The following is a 13,329-nucleotide window of genomic DNA, read 5'->3' on the forward strand; positions in this document are numbered from 1 at the left end:
AAAATGCCACAGTCTCTTACTTGGACTAGAGCAATAGTCTCCAGCGATTTCTGCATGTGTGCCTGTCCATCTCTGTTCCTTTTTTCCCTCAATGTCAGAAATGATATTTTTTAAGCTGCATTACTGACCATGTCACTCTGCTGTTCAAAACCCATGTCTTAGCATAAAGACCAAAATCCTTATAGCAGTTACAGTGCTCCTCCACCTTATCTTGTTCTTCAAGCCCCTTCACGACCATATCGTAATCCCGTTTTTGTACCTGGCACCCTGTCTGTCACAGTAAGTCATGATTTCTGATTATCTGTTTGTGCGATAGTGAGGCATGCCTGTATCCCCACCAGACTGTTAGTCCATGAGGCAGGAACCACACCTGTATGGTTTACCATCGAGTCCCCAGGACCTACCACAGTGCCCAGCACATAATTATGAAAACTAGTTTTTTTTAAGTCACTTATAACTATCTATTCTCACAGCCAGAATTAGTATTTTATTTTTCCTTATATTGAGACCTTAGATATGTAAAGACACAAATATAGAACAGATTTATTTTTAATAACTTTCTTATGATTTTCAGATGTTTAACTTGTCTGTAATCCTCGGCCATTATTATTTCCTATGGTATTCCAAGCCTTATTCCAAGCATTTTACCGGCATCATCCCATTTAACCTTCATAGTCATCATCGGAGGGTAAGGACTATTATCAGCCCCACTTTTCTGAGATGAAGATCCAGAGAAATCAAGTAATTTGACTGTTGATATATCTAAGATTCAATCCAAGGCTTGTGTGATTGTTCATGACTATGCCTTGTTGTGTCATTAGCAATTGAATGCATCCTTAGAAGACCCTGTTTCACTGTTGTCATTTCCTTGTCATGCACTCACTTAGCCAACAAGTATTCATTAAGCTCCTATGATGTGTGAGGCCCTGTGACAGTGCTAGGGGTGTGAACAATTATCATGACAGTCTCTTTCTGTGGCATGTGCGATGCAGAGGTGGAAACAGGTGACCAGCTGGTGGAAACAGATGACCAGCTGGTCTGTACAGAGAGTTCATAAATACTGTGATGAGGAAGAACAGGATTCTAAGGTGACACATAGGAGGGATAAAAAACCTAGAGGCAGGGGATCCAGAAGACATCCTTGAAGAAATGGTATTGACACTAAGTTACGGTGGATGAGACATAGATACGAAGTAAATGAGGCCAGATCAAAAAGAACTTTGCAAGACATGTTGAAGAGTTTGGATTTCAAATTAATGGGAAGTTATTAAAGGACTTTCAGCAGCGTACAAGTGACATGTCAGATTTGCAGTTCAGAAATATCACTCTGACTGCAGTGTGTAGGAAGAATTGGAATGGAGAAAGAATAAAGACAAAAGAACTGATTTAGTCAACCAATAAGAGATAATGAAGACAGCAGTGGATGATGGAATTGGGTGATGCAAATAAGGGTCCATGGAAATGGAGGCGTTAAAAGTGACATTTAAGAGATATATTCATAGGACTTGGTCACTGAGAACACGTGGGATGTGAGGACCCAGGGATGAAATGCAGATTCTGGCTGGACCAGGGGGAGAGACGGGGGCTAGTGCCATTCACTAGAGAAGGGAACCCCAGAGAAAGTGGGTTTGGAAGAGAAGAGGTGAGTATAGGCTAAATTGCCTAAGGAACCTCCCTCTGGGTCTGTTGGCCACTCCCGTGGACCTGTGTTATTCCACTTGTGGGAATCCTGAGGGCCTCCCCGTGCTCTACAATGTCTCCTCAGGAGAGACCTAGCCATCCAGACTATCTCCCTCCACCAGCAGCCATTTCCTGCCTTGTAGCCAACTCCCTCCTGTGCTCAAGTTCACAGTCCATATTCCTCTTCTCCAATGCCTGTTTCATGTGATCCATAGCCAGGATCCAGATCAGAATAGGTCAGTAGCCCACTTCCTATGGTTACCTGGGCACAGATACCAATCAGGATGATGGGGGAGATCTCATCATAACTGCTCTCTTTGTATCCTGTACCCAGACATCCCCAAGGACTAGATCCAGAGGATTTGTAGATCAAACATATAGGGAATAATTATAGGAATACCAGCTATTTCCCTCAAGAAAGTTTAATTAATAAATAAATTCAACTTGTAATGCCATCTCCCTAGGAGTACCTCACTTGCTAAATTGAAAAATTGGATAAATAACATTAAGAAATACAAAGAACATCCTTGTTATGTGATATACAGAGAAGGTTGCAAAATTGGAATCACATCTGAATTCATCCAACTCTAATAAATATTTAAGTAATTCAGTTGGAAAGTGATTTATATTCCTCTGCTCCAAACCAGAGATATGCCAAAAAAGTTTTCTTTTGACATGACTCACATTATTCACTTGTTCATGTATAATGTATTGTACCCATGTACCAGGCACTACCACTTTTGATTTCATGCATTTTTCCATTTAATGAACACAATCCCCACTTTATAGATGAGGAAAGTGAGGCTCTAAGTCAAGGCTAAAAGGGTATGCACTCATAGTAGACGAGCTAGATGTGGACCTAGGTCTTTGGATTCCAAGTCCGGTGTTAATTTCAACTTCAAGTCCAGGATCTCAATAGATGTTAGTTTTGTTTTTCAAATATAGTATCAGAAGTGAGCAAAGAGATAGGAGACTAAAACTTGAAAGTTGTTGGTGGAAAAGCCTATGTGGTGTGTATAGTTCTCAGAAATTAAAACATAAGGACATACTTCATTGAGAAAATCAACATGTTTATTTTCAAACACCAAAGTATAATGAAAAGTGAACCTTAAATTTGGTGAAAATGTGGAGAATCTGGAACTCTCACACTCCTGATGGGAGTGTAAAACACTACCACTACTTTGAAAAACACTTTGGAAGTTTCATAATTAAACGTACACCTACCATACAACCTAGCCACTTCGTTTCTAAGTATTTACCAAAAGAAATGGAAGTATATGTCTATACAAAGATTTGTACATGATTGTTCATAGCAGCTTTATTCATAATAACCAATAACTGGAGCAACACAAATGTCTGTCAACAGGTGAGTTGATAACCAAATGGTGGCATATCCATTTAACAGAATACCATTCAGCAGTAAAAAAAAGGAACAAACTATTATCATGCAACAACATAGATGATTCTCAAAATAGTTACACTACATAAAAGAATACAGACCAAAAAAAGAGTACATATGGTATGATTCCAGCCATATAGAATTCTAGAAAATTGTGATGGAAAGCAGATCTGTGGTTGCCTAGGGTGGGGAGCAGGATGGATCAGAAGGTGCACGAGGAGAACTTTGGGGTTGATACACGTGTCCATCGTCTTGATTGTGGTGATGTTATCCGGGAATGTCATAACAAGACCTCGGGGTGAACAGGAAAGAAATAGAAATGGATTTCTTGACTATCCTAGTGAAAATAACCATGACTTAAGTTACATGAGCTTACTAACAATGGAACCAAGAAACTGTTCTTGACCAGGTGAGTTAAGTGATCTGTGCCTTAGTTCTACTGCTGCATTGTAAAGATAACTTTTCCTTTTCCCCCGCCTGCCTTCCTGCTTACTTTAACTTTCCCTTTTTTCTTATTTCAAATGTCATACTACTAAAAATACGTAAATAAATGAAAATATTTTAAATACTCAAATGCAGTTTTGATAGCCTTTCAAACACTAGAATTTAAGTGTTGGTTCTCTCTTTTCTTTGTAAGGGGTCAGTGTGTACAAGTGGGAAAATGCTTTAAAGCCACATAGACTTGTTAATTTTAATCACAAGTACTATATACTTCAGAGTTGCTAAGAAACTAGATCTTAAAAGTTCTCGCCACAAAAAAGAACTGATAATTATGGAACATGATGTGTTAGCTAATGCTATGGTGGTAATCATACTGCAATATAGAAATGTATCAAATCAACACCTGAAATGTACACAGTGTTATATACCAATTATATCTCAATATTTTAAAAACCCAACTAGACCTGGATACAAATGCCAGGTGACTTCCCTTGGACCTTTGCATTTGCCAGTTAACTTCCTTTATCCTCACATGTAAGTATTTCAAGGGTCTATTATGAAGAATAGAAATAACTCTCTACTGTGATGTTCAGAAAATCATGTTTGCTGTTACACATTGTACATCAGCTCTTTGAGATCCTGCACTATGTGCCTTTACTGACGTCAACTCCTATAGCAGTGGAACACATACTGAACCCTATGAGGCACCTTGACAAAACAGGACAGATGGTACATGTATAATAATGAATTTACCTTTCCATGCACTCTGGTCTGACGTGTCCACTCTGCTTTCATTGTATGTAGTGCACCTGGTGGACATTTGGAACGTCATAGAAGCTTTGAGGGAAAATGGTCTGAACAATGTGGACCCAAACATAGAACTCAACGTGGCCCGATTGGAGGCTGTGCTCTCCACCATTTTTTACCAGCTCAACAAAAGGATGCCAACCACTCACCAAATTCAGGTGGAGCAGTCCATCAGCCTCCTGCTAAACTTCCTGCTGGCAGCCTTTGATCCGTAAGCTCCCTCTGAATATCTGTGACTCACTACATGTTCGGTCTCCCCTTCCTCTTGTGCTTCTTGGTCTTTATACCAAAGAATTTTCTAGAGTAACCAACTGCTTCTTTTTTTCTTGGTCAGATACTTATCTCAATAAAGTTTCTATGTGTTTAATATAAATTTTAAATGCTTTGGAAATGACTTAGAGAGTAAAATAGCTCCATAGGAAGTGGAGGACAATTGTATTTATGTGCTGACCTTTATTTAACTCATCCCACGCTTCCTAGAAGCTATGGATGCTTGGAAGCGTTGCGTGATAGGCCCGTGAAGCGATTTAATGAACCATGATGTGGGAGGATGTTTTTAACGCTCTCCTTTGCAAATTGTCTAAGACAGTGCTTCTGAGGTGTCATAGCAAGACCCCAGAGCAAACAGATGTTGAAAAGGGTTCTTTCCTTGACCAGCCTAGTAAAAGTAGCCGTGACTTGCATTAAATGGACTGGTCGATAACGTACCATGTAAAACAACGTGATGCCATCCACGCACCACGACTGAAACTCAGCCTCATTATCTTATAACATCCCCTCGCAGATTCAGGGAATTTCAGAACTGTCTGAGATCTTAAAGACCATTCTTCCAAACCTCTCATTTTACAGATGAAGGACCCGAAGCACAGAGAGATTGTCACTTGTCCAGTGACAATCGGCAGGTCCAGTGGCTCTCAGCATGATAGTGGCAGAGCGGGGATTTAGAGATTCAGCTTCGATTTTTTTTCCAAGGCACATGTGGCAGCCCTGTGAAATGTAAAACCTCCCCTGAATCCCATTATCAGCCGAAAATTTCAAAGGGGCATTTGCTGATGGCCCCTAGGCTAGATACAGGATCAGCACCTCCAATTTCACCCCTGGTTTTGAATATTAAGAAGGAAAATTGCTAGCTTGATCTTTCAACAATGCCATTTTAAGAATCTCAGAAGATTGTGCTTAGTCTCGTTGTCTAGCCAATGTTTAGGAATATTTAAACCCAGCACTGGAGATGTTCCAGCCAGGCTAATGTTATTATGCCACTGACAAAAGTCACCAGCTGTCATTTTGCAACCTAGCGTGGTGACAGAATTGTACGTGCTCAGTTTGACCAGTATACATTATTGTCTCCATGTTAATATTTTGAGAAATTCTGAAGTTGAAATAAACAAGCAGTCCAGCCTGATGGATTCCATGCTTAGTCTGTGCAGCCTTCAGAAGTGATGTACTGCTTTGGGCTAATCACTGTGGTAGCCAAGCGACAGGGCTGGAAGAGGAAGATGTGGTTCCACATGACAGGGGGCAGAGTGGAACCAAGCCGTGGAATTTCTATAACAGCGTTTCTGTCGTGTCCCCTTAGCAAGAGCATGGCAGCTTTCAGACCTGTTACTGAAGTCTTCAGGAGCTCTATTTGTTGTAACAATGGAAAATGTAAATAGAGAGAATTTCCTGCTACATCTTGGGGTATTTCTAGAGGATTCATGAGGAATCAAAGCTAAAACATAATTTGGACCAACTCTGTAAATACAGAAATGGGGCCAAATTAACAATAAGGATGGGGTATTTTGTGAAACAGATGGGGCTTAACCTAATAGATTTTTCACTTTTGTTTGGAAATATTGGGAAGAGCATTTCAAAAAACAGAGCTGTAAATGTGCTCTAAATAGCTATGATAATGTAGCTGAATCATTGCAAGATTGTTGGATGCTAAGCTTAAGGATTATACCAAGGTAGAGTAGTTCCCTTTTCTCCACACCCTCTCCAGCATTTATTGTTTCTAGATTTTTTGATGATGGCCATTCTGACCAGTGTGAGATGATATCTCATTGTAGTTTTGATTTGCATTTCTCTAATGATTAATGATGTTGAGCATTCTTTCATGTGTTTGTTGGCAATCTGTATATCTTCTGTGGAGAAATGTCTATTTAGGTCTTCTGCCCATTTTTGGATTGGGTTGTTTGTTTTTTTGTTATTGAGCTGTGTGAGCTGCTTGTAAATCTTGGAGATTAATCCTTTGTCAGTTGCTTCATTTGCAAATATTTTCTCCCATTCTAAGGGTTGTCTTTTGGTCTTGTTTATGGTTTCCTTTGCTGTGCAAAAGCTTGCACTGTTTGTGGGAATGTAAACTGATACAGCCACTATGGAGAACAGTATGGAGGTTCCTTAAAAAACTAAAAATAGAACTACCATATGACCCAGCAATCCCACTACTGGGCATACGCCCTGAGAAAACCATAATTCAAAAAGAGTCATGTACCAACATGTTCATTGCAGCCCTATTTACAATAGCCAGGACATGGAAGCAACCTAAGTGTCCATCATCGGATGAATGGATAAAGAAGATGTTGCACATATATACAATGGAATATTACTCAGCCATAAAAAGAAATGAAATTGAGATATTTGTAATGAGGTGGATGGACCTAGAGTCTGTCATACAGAGTGAAGTAAGTCAGAAAGAGAAAAACAAATACCGTATGCTAACACATATATATGGAATCTAAAAAAAAAAAAGGTCATGAAGAACCTAGGCGTAAGATGGGAATAAAGACACAGACCTACTAGAGAATGGACTTGAGGATATGGGGAGGGGGAAGGGTAAGCTGTGACAAAGTGAAAGAATGGCATGGACATATATACACTACCAAACGTAAAATAGATAGCTAGTGGGAAGCAGCCGCATAGCACAGGGAGATGAGCTCGGTGGTTTGTGACCACCTAGAGGGGTGGGATAGGGAGGGTGGGAGGGAGGGAGACGCAAGAGGGAAGAGATATGGGAACATATGTATACGTATAACTGATTCACTTTGTTATAAAGCAGAAACTAACACACCATTGTAAAGCAATTATACTGCAATAGGAAGACCCCTGATGTATTCTTTCAGTAATCTCGTTGTAGTAGATTTAGAAACACATCCACCCAAAGAAATCTCATTGTAGAGATTCACAGACACATCCACATAGAGACCCCAGTCTGCAGATGCTTCTGCCTGCTCTCCTTTGGCAGAGCAAATGAATACAGGCAGTTCTACTGCAAAACAAATTTTCTGTCTGATGGATTTTGAAATTTTAGACAATGTGAGAGGTGAGCCGTCAGGAAGTCCCAGTACCTGAAAATACAATTTAGAAGTGAATATAAGAATAGAAACAAGAATAAAAGGACTGTTCAATTCTCTCTCTTATAATAGTAAACTTCTAATTATCCAATTGAGATCCAGTATGGAAATCTGATGTCACTTCCTACTACCTATCCCATAATACCCTAATATTTATTTTTTATTTTTTATTGAAGTATAGTTGACTTACAATGTTGTGTTAATTTCTGCTGTATAGCAAAGTGATTCAGTTATACATATATATATATATACATTCCTTTTACATATTCTTTTCCATTATGGTTTATCATAGGATGCTGAACATAGTTCCCTGTGCTATACAGTAGGACCTTGTTGTTTATCCATTCTATATATAATAGCTTACATCTGCTAATCCCAACCTCCCACTCCATCCCCCTCCCAACCCCCTCCCCCTTGGCAACCACAAGTCTGTTCTCTATGTCCATGAGTCTGTTTCTGTTTGTAGATAGGTTCATTTGTGTCATATTTTAGATTCCACATATAAATGATATCATATGGTATTTGTCTTTCTCCTTCTGACTTACTTCACTTAGTATGATAATCTCTAGTTGTATCCATGTTGCTGCAAATGGCATTAATTCGCAGAACCCAAGTATTTAAGGGAGCCTTCTGTATTTTGGTAGACATGAATGAGCCTGATACTGGTAGATCGATGATGTGCTGTTGCTATTACAAAATCACTGAAACATTTAGGAGATTTTCCCCTCATTTGCTGTATTTTAAATGGACATACTAAAAGAAAAAGAGAGGAAAAATCCAAAATAAAAGAGTTAGAGATGCCTTAACAACCTGGACTCTAAAGAGGTAATGTAAAAAAAAAAAAATTTAAAGGAAAGACAGTAATTTAAACCCATGAAGAATAAGAACTTGCATTCAAAGAAATATGTTCATTAGTTTGCTTGTGCCTTAAAGTTCACCAGCCCCAGCCAGTTGAACTCTGCCAAGAAATAGTGACCTGAAATGAGGATCAAGGTCCACTTGACTTGGATGCACCCCTGAGAACCAGGCTCACTTTCCCACAACCATAGTTCCCCAAGAGTAGCACCCTTCTGTTCCTCTCCTCGCCAGAATCCCTGGATCTCAGTTCTTACACAGGCATGCTTGCCACAGGCTGTGGTCAGTTTCCCGGTTGTGAGGTTTCTCTGCTCTTTGGCCAAGTCAGCCTCAAGATACAGTACATCACTACATACATAGGATGATTCGTAGACTGTCAAGACCTAGCACTTGCCTCCAATGGCCTATGCCATGCTTGCCATCCTGTCACTGAATAGGCAGTCCCTTCAGTCTAGAAGGTTTCTGTCTTGATCACTTTCCTTCTAAAAATGGATACTTGGGGGCTTCCCTGATGGCACAGTGGTTGAGAATCTGCCTGCTAATGCAGGGGACACAGGTTCGAACCCTGGTCTGGCAGGATCCCACATGCCGTGGAGCAACTAGGCCCGTGAGCCACAAATACTGAGCCTGCGCGTCTGGAGCCTGTGCTCCGCAACAAGAGAGGCCGCGATAGTGAGAGAGCTGCGCACCACAATGAAGAGTGGACCCCGCTTGCCACAACTGGAGAAAGCCCTCGCATAGAAATGAAGACCCAACTCAGCAAAACTAAATAAATTTATTAATAAACTCCTACCCCCAATATCTTCTTTAAAAAAAAAAAAGGATACTTGGGAGGGATATCACCCAGTGGGCTATTAACCAACCAACTTCTAAGTAGACCCTTTCTACAGCCAGAAGCTTTCTTCTCTAAGTGTCTCTAGGGAAATGGAGGGGTGTGCCTGGGAAGCATGGGAAAGGAGGTCTCAGAAGAAGGGAGCAGGGCTGAGAGGGAAGAAGAATACGAGGAAATGACCAGAGCCTTAAGTCAGTCTCCTCCTCTTCTCTCTTTCCTTCCGTGTCCCCCAGGAACTGGCCTGCCTTGCCTCCTTCCCTGTTTGGTGGCAGGAGCCTTCCCCTGAGGCTCTCTCTTTCAGAAGCCACTAACTCGGCAGCCCTTTTCCTCTCACTTCTTGTCCATATCCCAGTGGGGGTGAAAATCTCTTTGAAGTGTTCTAAGGACTTTTACTGTTATTACTTTTTAGGGAATTGAAAGTAACAACAACAAAAAAATGGTGGAAAGGTACAAGATGAAAATAATTCTTTAAAAAAAAAAAAAAAAACAGGGCTTCCCTGGTGGCGCAGTGGTTGAGAGTCCTCCTGCCAATGCAGGGGATGCGGGTTCGTGCCCCAGTCCGGGAAGATCCCACATGCCACGGAGCGGCTGGGCCCGTGAGCCATGGCCGCTGAGCCTGCGCGTCCGGAGCCTGTGCGCCGCAACGGGAGAGGCCACAACAGTGAGAGGCCCACATACTGCAAAAAAAATTAAAATTAATAAAAAATAAAAAAATAAAATAAAAATTAAAAAACAAAACATATATACCTTTATTGAGGTATATTGAGGTATAATTCTTCAAAGTTGATCATGTATGGCCTTTTGGAGAGGTGGGGTCATAGACGCTGATACACTGTGAAGCCCTTCAGCTCTCATGGCCAAGCTGCTCACCCTCTGCCAGGTCCCACAGTTCCTTGAACATGACTCTGATAGTCTCTTGAGATGCCTGTCTCTCTGCTTATCTGACTGGCCCCCACAAGCAACTTTCAAGTGAGACCATGTCTTTTTCTTTATATGTACAGCACCTGAGCCAATACCCAGCTCATAATGAATCCATGAGTGAATGAATAAGTGAATGAAAATCAAAGGTAGACTTAGCTCTAATCACACTAATTTCTTTTCATTCTTTTTCTGAGATTAAGCCCTCCTTAATCTCCAATCTTTTACTAAATCTAGTGGGTCTAAGTTTGCTCTGTCATCTAGATTCATACCCTCTGTTTTCACTTCTCCTCCACAGAGAAGATCACTAGATGTCCATGGTTACTAATGTGGGCGATCCCATTTTCACAACAGACTTTAATGTGCTTCTCTTTACTCTCTTCCTGCTTTCCCGGGAAACACTAACATCAACTTTTGTCAGTTGACTTAATCTCATTTCAATTCAGGAGCCTCCCTTATTGGCACAGTTCCTCATAAAGTAGATTATATGACAGGGGCCTCACTTTTAGCAAATATTATTTCCACATATATTCGAAAACTTGAAGTAGAACAATGATATATATTAAACAATGGTTTTCCTATTTTTGGAGGTCCATTCTTTTTTTCTTTTCTTTTTTAATGTAGAGTCAGATTTTTTTTTAACATCTTTACTGGAGTATAATTGCTTTACAATGGTGTGTTAGTTTCTGCTTTATAACAAAGTGAATCAGCTATACGTATACATATATACCCATATCTCCTCCCTCTTGCGTCTCCCTCCCTCCCACCATCCCTATCCCACCCCTCTAGGTGGTCACAAAGCACCGAGCTGATCTCCCTGTGCTATGCGGCTGCTTCCCACTAGCTATCTGTTTTCCGTTTGGTAGTGTATATATGTCCATGCCACTCTCTCACTTTGTCACAGCTTACTCTTCCCCCTCCCTGTGTCCTCAAGTCCATTCTCTACGTCAGTTCTTAATGCGAATTCTCTAATGATGTTAATAATATTATAATTATGCTAAAATGTACTCAGCATTTACTGTGTGCCAATAATCTTACTGGTTTGGCGTTACATTATTATAATTTTTCAGGTTGAGTAAGTGATGAAGCTGAGACATAAAAAGGTTAGATAATTTGCAGGTCATACAGTTTCCTACTAGGTGAGGTAAGTGGGGAAAAATCCTTTTGTTTCAGGCATCAGTTTAAATTCAGCTCTATTCATGCTTTCTGTTTCATCTTTTTATATGAGAATTAATGTGCTTTTTCCCCCAGACTTACCCTGCTTATTACAGGATATTATTATTATGCTCACATTCCTAACCTTTCCAGTTTGTGATCTTTAGACATATTTGACAGAGTGTATGTGAAAGAGCTATTTGGACTTAATAAGTTTTACACTGTAGATTTACAGTCAGTTTTATGACAGCCATCCAGAGCTCCAAATCCATCGTATAATAGTCTTTCATAGAGAACACAAAATTCTGGAATTTTCCTCTTTGTTTGACATCTTGAACCTTGCTGAGCCATTTGAATATCCTTTCCCACTGCTGAGCCCCCGACATGATGAAAGGTACCACAGCACTATTTCAGATGCATGGATATGAAATAATCCTGGAACTCTGCCAAAATCCTTCTGCCTTTTGAGTTGTAAAAACGATTCTGATGTTCAATGCAATATGCACTGCAAAATACACCAACAAAATGTGTTGTTTACATGTGAGGCTCTATGGATGGGTGAGAATGAAGGAAAAAGAGAAGAGTCACACGAAACCAAATGTTCTTCTCTTGGCGTTTTATTATGTATGTGCCTCCATCTTTAAAATGTACTTGGCTTGGTGATTTTTTTCTTAGCACATCTTAAATCCAACGTGTCCACATTCTCTACTCACTAACATTTTGTGCTGGTGGGAAATACCTTGTTCCAAGATTCCTACATGTTGCTAAAAGGGAAGCTCTTTCCAAAGAATTTTCATGGTTGTAGATAAATTGAACATCCGTAATGTCACTCGTCTTCCTGTCAGATGTACTTTGGATGAGTGGCAGGTGGGATTTCATGGGAGAGAGGGAGACATGTCAACAGATTTGGCCCCTTCCATTCTCCATTCTAGACAAACTCCTGGCAAACTCACCTGGCCCGGTGCTATGAGGAATTATTTTCCCGGATGTTTTGCTAACATTACGGGGAGCCCAAAGTGGTGCCAGGGCCAAATAAGGGATTTAGTTCTATGTGTTCACATGTTAACTTTAGTCTCCCCAAAACAAGAGTAATTATGTCTGTGATCCCTTCTAAATTCAACTCACATGACTGCACCATCTAATATTAAGGGCCATTAAGTTAAGCTTTGTAGTTTTCCTCAAAACTTAGTATTGCTCAGTATAAAACTTAAGTGGTAAATCAGAACATTTCACTTGTGCATTCATTAATTTAACTAACATGTATTAAGAACTCACTATGTTCTAGGTGCTACGATAGACTGGGGATGATAGTTGAGTAAGACATGGACTCTGCCCTTAAAATGTGTTGTATTAAAATTAACTAGTTTTGACTCCTTCTCCCAAGTAGATGATGGGCAAATTTGGAGGGTAGGAGCCACGTCTTATTCATCTTTATATGCCCCACTTCTGAGGTATTGCTAATAAATATTTATTGAGTTAATAAATGTGTGTTCCATATGAACAAAATAATTCCCAGAGGAGAAACGTGTTATGACAGAGGCATGTTGTGGAAGACAGAGGAGGAAGCAATTCTCCCAGTGAAATTTTTTTATTAGTTTCTGCTTTATAACAAAGTGAATCAGTCATACATATACATCTGTTCCCACATCCCTTCCCTCCTGCGTCTCCCTCCCTCCCACCCTCCCCATCCCACCCCTCCAGGCGGTCACAATCTCCCAGTGAATTAAGCCACCAAAGTGTGTGAGAAACCCAAGTGTGAGTGCTGGGCCTTTGCTTATCATAAATGCTTTCCGAATGCTTTGGTAAAATATGTTGGTAAGAGAAGAACTCCTGGTTTTAGTATTCTTAAATAGAGAAATAATTCCTTGAGCCTGTTCAAAAAAGAATCGGTCAGGATTCATTCTCACTTT

At 40.3% G+C, this 13,329-nt stretch overlaps 1 protein-coding gene across 1 annotated transcript in view; it reads left to right on the forward strand.

Annotated features, from left to right (window-relative positions):
* Positions 1 to 13,329, forward strand: part of DTNA (dystrobrevin alpha) — a 204,211-nt gene that overhangs the window by 112,165 nt on the left and 78,717 nt on the right. Inside the window, exon 4 of the mRNA XM_082640968.1 lies at positions 4,325 to 4,538. Within this exon, the coding sequence (XP_082497094.1) occupies positions 4,325 to 4,538 (214 nt within the window). The remainder of the gene's footprint in view (positions 1 to 4,324; positions 4,539 to 13,329) is intronic.

Source organism: Mesoplodon mirus (assembly GCF_964341445.2).
Source record: "Mesoplodon mirus genome assembly, chromosome: 13".
In the NCBI taxonomy this organism is placed as follows: Eukaryota; Metazoa; Chordata; class Mammalia; order Artiodactyla; family Ziphiidae; genus Mesoplodon; species Mesoplodon mirus.